The sequence below is a fragment of the Bombus vancouverensis genome, chromosome 8 (genome assembly GCF_051014615.1).
Source record: "Bombus vancouverensis nearcticus chromosome 8, iyBomVanc1_principal, whole genome shotgun sequence".
NCBI classification, from domain to species: domain Eukaryota; kingdom Metazoa; phylum Arthropoda; class Insecta; order Hymenoptera; family Apidae; genus Bombus; species Bombus vancouverensis.
In genome coordinates this window covers 8,317,265-8,330,921 of record NC_134918.1, presented here as the reverse complement: position 1 = coordinate 8,330,921, position 13,657 = coordinate 8,317,265, and the positions used below count along the sequence as shown (strand labels likewise).

The window sequence follows — 13,657 nt, the reverse complement described above, 5'->3', positions numbered from 1 at the left end:
GTCAAAATAGCCAATCATCAGTAATCCTTCAGAAATTGTCTAGATTTACAACCACGATTCTTCACGGGCATATTCTTCTTCCATTATATGCATTTTTATACATCTACCATTTTTAATTTCTTCGCTACAAGCTTCATACCTTCATCATCGGCACCTCTAGCTTCAAATCCTATCCAATGAGCAACCTCATCAACCAACACACCAAAATCTACTTACTCCTAACCCTATCTACCTCTAAAACCACCAGAAATCCTCTCAAGATAGCGCGGGAAGGCATCAGGCTACGCCACTGAAACGAGGACAACTTGATTCTCGCGCGGACAAAAAGCGGGGACGTGCGGCGGTCCGCGTTTCTCGATTCGTCGCGGCGCGAGCCGTGGCCTGCAAGCTAAAACGAGCCTAATCCGCAAAACAAACCGATCGTGGTCCGCGACGGGCAGTTCGGGGCCCCTGTTCCACGGGCCCGCGAACAACCGTACGCGACGAAAGGGCCGATTCGTCGAAGGGGCCCGCTCCGGACGACGAGCGGCGACTACCGCAAATGACTTTATTTATACCGTCGCCCCTTATTAGGCACTCCCTTGAGCCGTGGCCGTGTAAGGTTGTCGGAAGGTAATTTCGCCGGTATCGGGGGCTTCTTTTGTCGGACTCGGCTTTTTGCACCGGCCCCCACGTCCACCGGTCTGAAATTACTACCGACCAGAGGCGTGCAAGTTTTTCGAGAGCGAGCGTTACGTGAACACGCCGCGCCCTGTGCAACACTCGGCATGTGTCGTTGTTGCTTGTTGTGTTACTTGGCTGGTTGCGTTTCGTTGGAAAAGTACCTCGTAATGGAGATCGGTTCTTCTGCACGTTCCTATGGGGTTGCAGCTGGATGGACGTTCGGTGGATTCTAAGGATGTCGCAGAGTGCGGAGGTTTGATACTGTGGTGAAGGTTGAGGAGCTGGTCGTAATTTTATCTACAAAGTTCGTGCACAGTTAGAAACGAGGAACAAACGGATTTAGGGAATCTTATGTGACGCGTGTATAGGTCAAGATGATGTGTCAGAGATGTTATGAATTTTTGATCGTTTGTCAAACCTTGTAGTAGCATTTTGTTACTTGATAAGCTGTTAATTGGTAAGATTCTTCTGAATTGATGGGGAGACCTTTGACGTTAGTACGAAACAGTGATAAGTCTGCTGATTCCTCTCGATTCCATCGTACCGAGTGCTGCTCCTAATTAATAATTCATTGTTTGTTTCTACGCTTTCAATGGATAATTTGTATTATTCACTTTTATTAAAATTACAAAGAAGTATACAGATTCTAAGTATACAAAAATTACAATAACATTAAGTAGAAGAGGTTCTTCTTGAGACGGTATGTACAACAGAATATATTTATATGCATTATTATATTATATTATATTATGTATATTATATATATATATAGATCAAATATCTATGCGTACACATGTGGTATGTATAAAAGAGTAGTTTCATTTTGGACGTAGAAAAAGGACGAGTTAGTTAGTTTCGTGCGATAATACAAGGTACGAGCTTCGTTCGTTCGTCTTCGTTTACGAAACGATCACCGACGTATGTATATTTTATTTCATTTGGTTAACACGCGCAGTTTTACGACACTGAAAGGAAATAAAAAAGAAAGAAGAAGTCAGACACATAGAAAGTATTATCGTTAATGATACACCTGTCCTCCGCTTAATACATCCGCTTACGCTATCTATTGAGCTAAAGAAAGTAAAAATCAAGTTAAATGCACGTGCGGCTGCGTTATGCAACACGTTCTGCTCGCTCTTCCTCGAGTCTGGTTTAGCGACGTTGCCGCGGCTTCGTCACAATCAACACATAATTAACGAACATTTCATTCGCATTTCACGCGTTCAAAATTCCATTGATTCTTTTTTATCCCATTTTGATTCGTCCGATACATCTCGAGCACATTTGGTAAGGAATGATTGACATTAACAGGTAGTACAATCAAGGAGATTGCAGATTGGCTGAATTTACAATTAAAATTTTCCTTCTTCATTTAAAGGATTAATCAAATTGTTGAAATGTTCATTGGTAAAATTGCGATTGTTATCGTCACAAGTTCCTGCGTACAAGCTACGTTCTATAGAATTTTTTTAAAAAAATACAGTTTGTACTCATAGTCAGATGTTGGAAAAGTATGAATCGCAATGAATTTGCTACGCCCCGACGTACGAATTTGTAAACTGACGAAGCCGGGCAACATGACAGGACCCGCCAGAAAATAGACTAAACAAACAAACAATAACAACAATTAATAATAATGTCCGCCTCCGCGGCGATCGGCGCCGTTCGCACGACTTATGACACTGTATTGAGTCACGCGTCGATTCGCGTGCAGCGTTTACCGAGGACCGTAAAACGCTTATGGAAAATTCGATTATGACATCGAGAAGTATCGTTTTTATTCGTATTCACAATTCAAATAATCTCGTTATTCGTCGTAAGGAAAAATAAAATTATATTATATCTTTAAAAATCTTGCTATAAATCTATTTTAAAGAGCATCATATTCAAAAGTTTGCAAATGTTCAGTGACTTATGAACGAGATTACATATATTATTCATACAAATAAGTACATGTAGAAAAATATATATAAATATATCGCCAATTAGACTGCAGATGTTCATGCAGTTATGGGAAATTTAAAATATCCAAGGTAAAATAACAATAAATTGTATAAAGATCAGCAAACTACCGATAGTAAATAAATAGCATTATCGAAGATATCTCTCGAAGATAATCAAATTTCCGAAACGACATGATCGAGTACTCGGCGACCAGTTAAAAAAAGAAAAAGTATAAGAAACGAGGATAAAAAAAATGAAAACGGCAGTGGGAAAGGCGAGGGACAATTTCCCTCGCTACCCTTCCCAATCATTGGTTGTATTTTGGCACGGGAATGAGTAACCAGCGCGTCTCTTTGAATCTGACATTCGCGTTTGATCGAACTTGATATCTTTTTCTCAAATCCCGCCGACGGCAAAGAGAGCGCCTTCTGAAACGTTTCTACGTATCTAAAATCTTTGAACGAATACATAAATAAATAGAGGAAAGCGTTGCTTATAAATTTACCTTCTTCTTGGTCAAGTTTCTTTTTAATCACTTTGGTTTATCACCAAGATCGTTATTTTATTGTTAACAATATAAATATATTTATGTGTGCTTTTTTGAGACGCTTCCCCTTCAATAAATATCGTATTAATTTAATAAAATAGACGATTAAAGCTTCCGAACGAAACGATTAAGGATATGTTCCTAATTTGTTTGCATCGATTAAACTAAAACAACTTGTTCGATTTTGACCTTTGTTTTAACGTACTTAAGCTTCGACGTTTTTCGACATAGTTGCGTCGTTGAAGAAATTTGTTTCACGTTTTATCTGTTCGATTCGCGAACTTGTGGAGGCTACCGTCCAGCGGTCACATCCACAACCTCCCGTCGACCGGATTTCCTTTATTACTTGTACGATCTTCGGTGTCTAGAGGGAGTCGAAGTTCGACTCTCGATCGCTGGTCTGCAAGAATCGTTCTTTATGATTAGGACCATTTCCTAAATTAAATATAGCAAAGATGGTACGTTTATACGATTACTTTTTGACTAATTGCATTATACTGCAGCAACTATAGCAGAAACTGCGGAAAGTTTAAAATGAATATCTTTACGTCTTTCAATCAATACAAAAATGAAATAAAACATTTCTAATCAAAATAAAATTGTTGCCCCTGAACAAAACTTATCTGTAAAAATCTATATCAATTGACCGCAAATTAATTAATATTTGGCAGATATTTTTTTTATGCTGGTAGATATGATAACTACACAAACACTGAACTGTTAACAAAGGCAACGTAGAAATTCTAAGTGTAGCTCGAATTTCACTCGTAACTCACCTTGTCCGGGCTATAAAGAGGCGGATGCTGCGCCGGAAGTCTCAGCGTGCTTCCCAGATCCCTCTCGGCCATTGTGTGCCCCTCGCTGGCACTGTCTCTAGTGTCTCTGGCATCCTTAACGCTGTTTCTTCTGGCATCGGCGACTTTCGTAGGCGGCTGGATCGTCGTTTCACCGCAAGATCTGGCGAGAGTCGAGCCAGCCTCGCCTAAATCAAGCCTCAACAGCTTCGTCGGTGCTTGGATGGTCGTCTCGCCACAGGAACGCGCCAACGTCGAGCACAGATCGCCCTGGAGATCCCCGGTTCGCAGCACTTTCGTCGCTGTTTCAACCGTGGTCTCGCCACAGGAGCGAGCTAACGTCGAGTCGGCGTCCATTTGTCGAGTTACCGTTGCGGACACCTAACGTATAAAATAATCAGATTTTTATTTAAGAATTATACGAATATATACATTTCATAAATAGCTATGAACTATTTTGTAACTAGTAGATACATTTTGTACCAGTAGAACATTTTGTAACTAGTAGATTTTGAAACTTTGTTCGATTGATAATTTTATAAGTAGTTTCGGAATTGATTATATCGTAAGTAAGCTTTCACACTTTCTAAATTACAGCTACTTTATATTTGTAGCGCCCCCCTCCCCGCATTATATTGTACTGTTTTTTATTTCTCAATATCAACTTCAAGATCGTAAGTTGTAAAGTATGAAATTTTCAACGAGTCATTGCATTCCGAGAAAGATACGTTTATATACGTTAAAGAATGAAAATTATATATGAAAAAGAAAATTATTCATTACAAAGCCATATATAAAATGAAATATGTAACATATAAAATAAAAAGCATTTGTTGAAGGAAGAGATGAATCATTTTTTCAGACATTAATTGATGTTAACTTCCTGAAGGAAGATTCACAGTTAAATAATAATTAATAACAGAACACACCTGAAAACCAGCGCTAACAAGGGCGCCACTCGGTGCAGCCGGCGTTCTGACGATCTGCACATCAGAATCCTTGCAATCTTTTACGCTGGATACGCTCTGCTTCCTGTTTCCGGTGTTATGCGTGCCGTTTTCGAGGTAATTGAGCAGCTTGTGCTCTTCTGTCGAGAACGTGCTCATACCGGATTTGTAATTCTGCGGAGACTGGGGTGCGGATCGATATTTGGCGCGCGGGATCATCACTGTCAACGAACGATCTCGTTGTTCGTCGTTCATTGCCACTGTAGCAATTCGATAATACAAAATTAAAATGTCTTAATATTATATAAAGATGGTTTTTGTTCATTTATTATCATTGACAAAATGTACTGTAATATAACAACAAAAGTTTCCACTGTTTTAATGTGTCTTTACCCAACGATTTTTTAACATAATACTCTAACTTCTTTCTCTTTAAATATTCTTAAATAATTAAACATTTTTTCTCCTTCTCTAATTCTTAGATATCATAACTCACAATTTCTTTTTTCTTGAAACGTCTTAAATAATTTCTAAATAAGTTCTCCGACAACTCTAAATTTCCTCTCCGTTAAAAATTCTTGTGTTCCTTGGAATAAATAAATTCCGAATATAATATTGCGAAAAAGAATATTCCGAATCTTCGATCAATTGGCAATCAAATTTTCATGAACTCAACATAATCTTTAAAACAAAAAGCCTACCTGATGCAGGTACCATGGTAGCTTTTCTTGGTGGATGTCTGGGTTTGGCACTGATCTTTCGAGCCGGCCTCTTTGTCGGTGGCAAGGGTGCGATCATCTGTGGGGGTGGTGGGAGAACGTGCGGCACGTGGTGTGGAATAGCCAAGTCTGTCACACTACCCTCGCTACTGGTGTCCCCGCCCGTTCCAGGAATCATAGCCCTCCTGTCGCCAGTTCTTCGTTTCCGACTCGGCTGACGGAAACATGCCATACCGACACAAACCGCCAGAAGGCCCAGTAATATTGCACCCGTTGTAACAAGAGCTATCAGGAGCACTGCAACCAGATTTACGATTAAGTGTTGCATCGGAAAACTTCGTGAAATATATACAAATGATTTCCACGCTACTTTTTAAGTCGAGAAATAATTGCAATTAGATAATGTATAATTTCATAATGTAAAGATAAGATATAGATTACTATTTCATTATCATATTAACGTTCATCTCTTCCTTATGTCAATTCGATACCTTACTATCGATGTTAACTGTTTTATTATTTCTTTAAAATAATTTTTATTTGTGGAGATCGTTTTTAATCTGCATGATTTTATGATTAATTGTGTTACGAAAAATCTTATGGTTTAATATATGGACACTTTTTCTAGTTTTCCTATATTTTAGATTCGAGTAAGCAAATTTACCTTTCAGATTAACTTGACACCGCTGACCACTGTGCCAGGGGAAGCACTCGCAAACCTCTTGACCATTGGTGTTCGTAACGCAGTGTCCTTTGTTGTTACAACTAGGGCAACCTAAGGGCGCTTGAGAGCAGAACCTTCCAGGATACGCGGGGTTTTCAGACAAATCTGCCCAACCCTCTTTACAAGAACACTGATAAGAGCCTCGCAGATTGAAACAGGCTGCGTTTGGCGAGCAATCGTGATGTGGTCCTCCTTCTTCTGTCGCGCATTCGTCGAAATCAATGGCCTCAATCTGAAATAAAATGTGCTTTCTTTATTTACGAAAATTTCAGGTCTCCTCCTCGATTGATAATTTTTTTGCTTAGAAAAACGGAACTTACGACGTCAAGATTTTTCAAGGCATAAACCTCAGTGCCTCCTAAGCTATAATTGCTTCCAATAAGATACTTTCGAAGAACTTCTTTTAGTCTGGTTTCATTAGCGTTGTCGCTGAGCTGAACGTGGAACTCCACTTTCGTTGGGTCAGGCGAGAAACCAGCTATCTTCAATCCTCTGTAGACATCTCTGAGATCACTCTGCATAAGAGTTCTATCTAGGGCGTCTTTAGTAGGACCTAACAGTTTTCTGAAAGCTGTCGACGTCGAATCGTTCATGCTGGCTTCGTATATTACTGGTTCGTGTCCAATACGGTCCAAGCCAACTCGTAACGTGTAAGTGTAAGTGGCTATAATTACATATTAAAAGAGCATAAAAATAAAGAAACAATTGCCAAATATTTTCTAGAAATGTTAGTAATATTTTCAAATCTTTTACCAGTGATTTTATCAATACATTTTTCAAATTCTCCAATATCAGCTATACGACTTAATTTAATTAATTTAACTTAATAAATTCAAATGTAATAACTTACGCTTGCAAGGTCGATCAGGGAACATTCTAGCGAAGCCCGGACGGCAAACGCATCGCATTTCACCTCCAACTTCCGCGCATATTTCAGACCTAGACGCTCTACATTCTGGTGTACACTGATTGACAATAGGTTGAAGCGATACCACGGGTGCTCCAAGAACTCCACCAGCCAGTACTCTATGAACTTCGTTTCCAGTTGGATCTTGTTCGTCTCTCGAAATATCACCGTATTCAGCCTCAACCTGAGAAAAATTAATACTTTTGTAATATGACTTTATATAATTTTTCTAATGTAATCATTAAATACAAATTAAATGGATTATATAATACATTGCGAAATAATTAAAATGTATTTCTTACATTTACCTCTTCAGCACCAGGTGCCGGTGGCTTCTGATCGCTCATCACCACAAAGATGGAATCATTGTCGACCACGTTTTCGTAGGATGATGGTATTCTAGTCACCACCGATTGCAAGATCGTTGATGTGACCGTGGATATTACACTGGTTGGACGCAATAATGTTTCCGTTACTGTTTCCACAGTGGTCGATGTCAATGTGTGGGTGAGCAGTAATGTTCGAGTTGTAGGTGGTGAACCCAATACAGATGTTTCCGTTCTCGTTACTGTTGACGTCTGGAATCGTGTCACCTGTGTGATAAACGATTGTAACGCTAACTGAAGCACAGTAACTTCTCTTATAATTTTTCTTCTCTTTTTATTGTAGACAGATGAAATAGACAAGACTAATTTTCGAGAAATCCACTGATCTCTCGTGTAATATTGATTTTTATTAATTCAAAATTGATACTGTAGCTATTAATAGCTGTCTATCTACCTTTTATAACTTTTTCCAGAAATTCATATATTTGTAAATCGAGAACAAATTTGTAGTATAACGTTTGTCTTTCTCTAAAGCTTTCTACCTCTTTTCCTGTTTCTAATATTTCAACACAGACACGACACGTATCTCCAAAATTAAATTACTATAGTATCAAGTACGCTATATAGATATAACAAATAAATTAAACAGTAAACTGAAAACAACTATGAACGATCATTTTCCCTGTGTATCTATAACGACTCGTGTTCTTTAACAAACATACAAAATAAATGTAAATTACCCTCTATCACAGTTCAAAGTATCAAAATTTGATCCAACTCACCTCTTTAGGCTTCATACGCGTGGTCGTCGTTGTCCTATTAGCAGCCTCGCGTGTCACGTTGCTAACATCCTTCGTCATCTTGATCACCGACTCGTTTCTCCTGTCAATATTTCCGGACAACGTACTCGTTACCTTCGTTATCGAACTGTCGACCCTGGTCACCACGCTAGGCAATTCCTTCGATGTGGTTTCGTTCTTTCGTTTGCGTTCTGTCGCCGACGAAACGACCACCTTTGAAGCTTCGTTTTTCGTCATTGTAGGTCGTGACTCTTTCTTCTGACTCGTGCTGACCACGTGGTGAGTCAAACTTTCCGTAGCTTCCACCTTTGTCGATGGTAGAACGTTATCGTGACTGGATTCCAAAAATACTGGATGCTCCGGACGTTTTACAGGGTTTCGAGGAATATCGAAGTTATGAGATCGAGTTGGTTCCACATCTCTGGTTGTCGAGGATCTGCTTGGTTGAATATGATCTACTTGCAATGGTCTTAGCTTCGTTGGGATTACCAGGTTCGTCGTTAGCATTGGTGTTGGTTGTACCGATATTCTACGAGATTTCATCGCAATCAGTGGTAAATTGAAGGATGCACAAACGTTCAAAAGCTTAGAACTAGCAAGTATCCTATAGAACTTAACAGAACTCAATATCGACTATCCAAAACCTCATGGGACCCAAAAGTTTGAAAGAAGGTTGTCTTAAAATTTTGCCATCGTAGAAAACTTATTGAAACAAAGAAAATGAAAATGTTTACAAAGGAATTTAGAATAATAAATCCGATTTTGAATAATGTGGCGATATTTGAGCCGAAAACACGTTGAAAACTTAACAATGTTAAATTTGATCAATAATTAGATTTGAAAATGTACACATATAAATTTTCAATGGAAATTAACAATAAAATACAAAAATACCTAGATACAGGTCTCGTGTCAAATGGTCGCACGGTATAAATGCTAACGTGCTCCGTCATCCTGGTTTCCACTGGCCTAAGAATCTCAGGCACGTCTACCACCACTGGAAGATCGACAGTGCCGTGTATGATCGGTATCTTTGATTCGATATCCTGAACCACTGGTATGTGGGATGTTGCGACGGCTGTCGCGATTTGAATCGACCCAGACACCGCGACCGCTGGCCTCACCGTGGCAATTTCAAGTGGTTTGGTAGTTTGAGTTACTGGTGGTGGAGGTACCATATCCTACAAAGTATAAAATTTACAACAAATCCTCAGAAATAACAAAAAAGAAAAAAAAAGAAAAAAGACAAATAAGAAGAGAAAAAGCTATTAAATTCAGAATATTGTTTTTCAGATCATTTATTTATAACTCTAATCGTGATCATAGCCTTGAGATTTGGACGATTTTTGATCTGCAATTCCTAGTCGAAAAGAACCGAGTTAGTAAGACTCAAAAGTTTCAAAAACCCAATAATGAACTGTTTAAACTTTACCTGAGACAGCAATTCCACTATGAAAGGCCTAGCAAGAGAAGGTCTTGGACTGGGAGGCACCATGCTAACGCTAGGTAAAGGTGCAACAGAAGACTCCTTCAGTGGAATATATTTAGGCGGAGGTTTCAACCCAGATTCGTTGACATTTGCAAACGGGAATCTATCTTCCGTGGGACCACTGGTCGTCGTAATATCAACTGGTGGAGGTGATAATCCAACTACATCCCTCGAAGTTATAGGTGGTGGTTTCAAATCCTCTTCTTCATTCTTATTCGATTGATTCAACCCAATAACAGGTCTCAATGGAGGAGGCATCATGTCCCTAGAAGGCACGCTCATTCCTTCCATACTACTCAACATATCGCCAGTAGACGTCTCAATAGGTCTAACTCTAATTTTGCTCTCGTGATTCATAGAATCATCCTTATTCGCGTCTGAAGCCGCGAAATTCGTCTGATAAGAATCATCTACCTTTTCCACGTTCTTCTTCTTATCGTTAGAACTGCTCGTGATTAACATACTTGGTGGTCGCTCAGTTTGCGTCTTGCTATCAACTTCTTCGCCTATAGCCTCTACAGGCATGGAGAACCTAATATTGGGCCTAGTTTCACCTTTGTTAGCTGTTGAGATAGTAATTGGTCCAGGTACTTGAGGCTTAGGCTTGGTGATAATATGAGGATACTCTGGATGAATTCTGGTTCCTGAATACTCCTGTTGATTCACCACAGGACGATTCTTCTCCAAACTTACTTTAACGCTCTCAGTGCTCGTCTGAGGATATTGATCTTCCATTTTCTGAGAAATAGAACTGTTTCTAAAATGATTCTTCATAATTTCACCCTTGTTAATTAGAATCTCTTGTCTATCAGGTCTTTGGTCTCTAATCTTCATTCCCCCATCCCAATTAAGATCCATGAAACCTCCTAACTGGAAGTGACTCTGATTCAATTTACCTGCATGACTCAAACTGTTATTTACAAATGGTTCCAGGCTTCCTGGTTTGCCTTCGTTGGACTGTTTCACTTGATCCGGTCTGGCTTCTGAAGTTTGACTTACAATTTCTGGTCCAGGATATAGTACAGGCCTAGTTTCCACTTTGTTCATTATAGATGGTCGAGGATATGGTCTCTTAGGTTTATTTGATTCAGGGACAAATTGAGGAATGATCGCTGGTGGTTTTAAATCTATGGTATCGTCGTGTTCACGACTTGGTAGAGTCGATGTCTGTTCGTTTTGATTTTGATTCTTGTGACTAATTGGAGATATTTTGCTTCCATAATATGTCGATGGTACACCTTGTACTATGTCGTATTCAGGCTTGTTCTCTTTCCATTTGTAACCATAATTCGATTCTTCGTGGCCAGTGTACACGCCAAACGGTTTTCCTTGAACTACTGGTGTTTCATGAAGCTTAGTATTGTAATAATTAGGGCCGTATGGTACTTGAGATTGTGTATTCATTTCATTTTTATGAGAAAATGGAGAGCCTGGACTTATCCAAAATGGTTTTTCTTTCTGATCTTGTTGGGAATCAATTTCTCCAGTTGGTTTTCCAATCACTGTATTACCAGAGGCTACATTTCCGTAGGGATTTTTTATATTGGATGTTACATTGTTATTTTGATTAACGAAAGACGTGCCTTTTTCGGTTTCATTGTATTTTTGCACCTCCTTGACTCGATTGTGATAGTTTATGGGTTCTGAGGCACCAACTTCTGAATCTAACGTTTTCTCTGTTTGCGTACCGCCATGCCAGATTTCTGCTACTTTATTATCTTTATTAGGTGGAACCTGATCGAAGTTTTGAACTTGCGTATTTGTTGTAACTGGTCTGTTATCTTGCTTTATTTTAGGATTCGAAGGATTGTGATATTCTACTGCTCCCGTGGGCACGTGTTCTTCTGTCCTTTCAGTTTGAGGTCTCAGTTGTTCTATGTTTGGTCTCTTCTCAGGGTAGAAGTGAGGCGGTCTGTCTTGAAGATCAATCTGTTGGAAGAATGGAAGAATTGTAAAATTGAGTGCCTCTGTACAACCTATTTAATGTTTACTCAAGATCGATGTTAATACAAATAACATATTTAAAAATAGGAGAAATAAAACTAAAAAATACCAAAATATCGAAATAGCTATGTATGGAAGTATCAAAATATTGAAATGATCAAGACACTGAAATTTCGAAATATTGAAATATTGTTCTTCAATATCTCAATATCCAAATATTAGATATCCAAATATTCTAATATCTAAATACCCAAATGTCTAAGTATCTAAGTAAAAATCACATAAAATTCATTTACGTGAGGACGAGATCCGAACGAAGGCTGTCTCTCAGTTGCCACGTCCTTCATCGTATCTCCAGGCGTCGGAGTGGTCATCCTCGGTGGTTCATGGTGAATTTGAGGATTACTGACTGGCCGATGAGGAAGCACAAATGTATTCTGTGTCTTTGTCGGAGGCCTCTGAGGTCCGCTGTAAACTGGTTTCCTAATACCCGGCCTTTCCGGGTAAATCGGCCTATCCAAAGGACGACTAGTCGTCGATCTCAACGGTGGACGTGGTCTCAACCTGTTATTCATCAGAATTCGCGGTGGTTTCTTGTCCGCCTTCCAATTGGAATTCAAGACGATCTCGTTCCCCGAGTCTGGCTTAGGCAATAAGATATATCGATGGGAATTGTCCGATGAACTCGACATTTCTGTTCTTCTAGGTGGAGTTCCGGATTCTACAGGTTTTGGAATTTTTGGAAATTGTCCGCGTGACGGTATATGATTGTTGGAATGCACGTGAGGATGAATAGGAGGATAAGGAACGCTTTGTGGACGAACGTTTATAGTTTCTGGTCTGTGATGGACCAGGATCTCAGTGTGTACGTGACCTTGGCCGCCGAGGACACCAGAATGGTCAGGGTGTTTAATCAAATGTACGTCTGATGGCATCTTTTCTGGTCTGTTTAAAGGAGCTTCTAGTTTGTCTTGCGGTCTTTCATAATCGAAACGACCTGGCGATAAGGGGATGGTTGCTGGACGATTAGAAGGGTGTTTTTCTGGTAACCCCTTGAAACTGTGAGGTGGCGATGGTGGAACCATATAATCTGCTGGGTCCTTTCCGTTGGAATATTGAGGCAGGTCCTCCACCTGAATACAATTAATGCTTCTGAATTAAATTTCGAACTAGTTGAATAAAATTTGTATTTTGTTAAAGAATTATTCAATTAAGCACTTCAATATGAAATTTAAAGCGGAGGAGTAGAAAAAGTAAACACTATGTTGTAAGTGGCTTACTCTTTGGATTCCAACAAATCCCAAACCAACTTCTGATTCAGGATATGGTGATGGATCGTCGAAGTATTGTCCACTGATGTGTGGCTCGCTGGTGTCACCGAATATCAGTGCTTGAGTACCACCTTGAGGAATCACCACGTTAGCCACCTGACTAGGTTGAATATTTACTAATAAAGGTTGTCCTGTTGATCTGTCGATGACGTGTGGTACTTGATGAACTATAGGTTCCGCCGGTGTCGGTTTGGATTCCGAAGATTGAATGACAACAGGAGCATCAGGGAGCAAAGGATCTTTCTGAGCCCACGGTAATCGTTTCTGATCTTCAGATGGAACGGCGGGCCAAGGTTTCTCTATTGGAGATATTCCTGAGTCGATTTTCTGGAATGTTTGTAATAATGCAAAATTTTAAAGCACTGATATCGTTCATAGCTATATTAAACCACAATTTATAATTATATCATGGAAGTTAACTGAAAAGTTAAGTATCGAAGAATATTTTTTAAACTTCCTTTATATCAATATTCACAAAGCTCCAATATTTATTTACCTGAAACTTCGAACTTCTCTAACATT

General features: G+C 39.3%; 1 protein-coding gene across 1 annotated transcript in view; it reads right to left on the bottom strand.

The window, feature by feature from the left end:
* Positions 1-2,138: 2,138 nt before the first annotated feature.
* LOC117162662 (uncharacterized) overlaps positions 2,139-13,657 on the bottom strand; it is a 92,056-nt gene continuing 80,537 nt past the window's right edge. The window contains exons 11-23 of the mRNA XM_076621138.1: positions 13,085-13,462; positions 12,101-12,937; positions 9,804-11,789; positions 9,266-9,552; positions 8,354-8,900; positions 7,554-7,838; positions 7,189-7,429; positions 6,659-7,002; positions 6,279-6,570; positions 5,597-5,911; positions 4,878-5,155; positions 3,931-4,329; positions 2,139-3,554 (exon numbers count right to left, since the gene is read on the bottom strand). Of these exons, the coding sequence (XP_076477253.1) occupies positions 3,519-3,554; positions 3,931-4,329; positions 4,878-5,155; positions 5,597-5,911; positions 6,279-6,570; positions 6,659-7,002; positions 7,189-7,429; positions 7,554-7,838; positions 8,354-8,900; positions 9,266-9,552; positions 9,804-11,789; positions 12,101-12,937; positions 13,085-13,462 (6,225 nt within the window). The 3' untranslated portion in view covers positions 2,139-3,518. The remainder of the gene's footprint in view (positions 3,555-3,930; positions 4,330-4,877; positions 5,156-5,596; positions 5,912-6,278; positions 6,571-6,658; positions 7,003-7,188; positions 7,430-7,553; positions 7,839-8,353; positions 8,901-9,265; positions 9,553-9,803; positions 11,790-12,100; positions 12,938-13,084; positions 13,463-13,657) is intronic.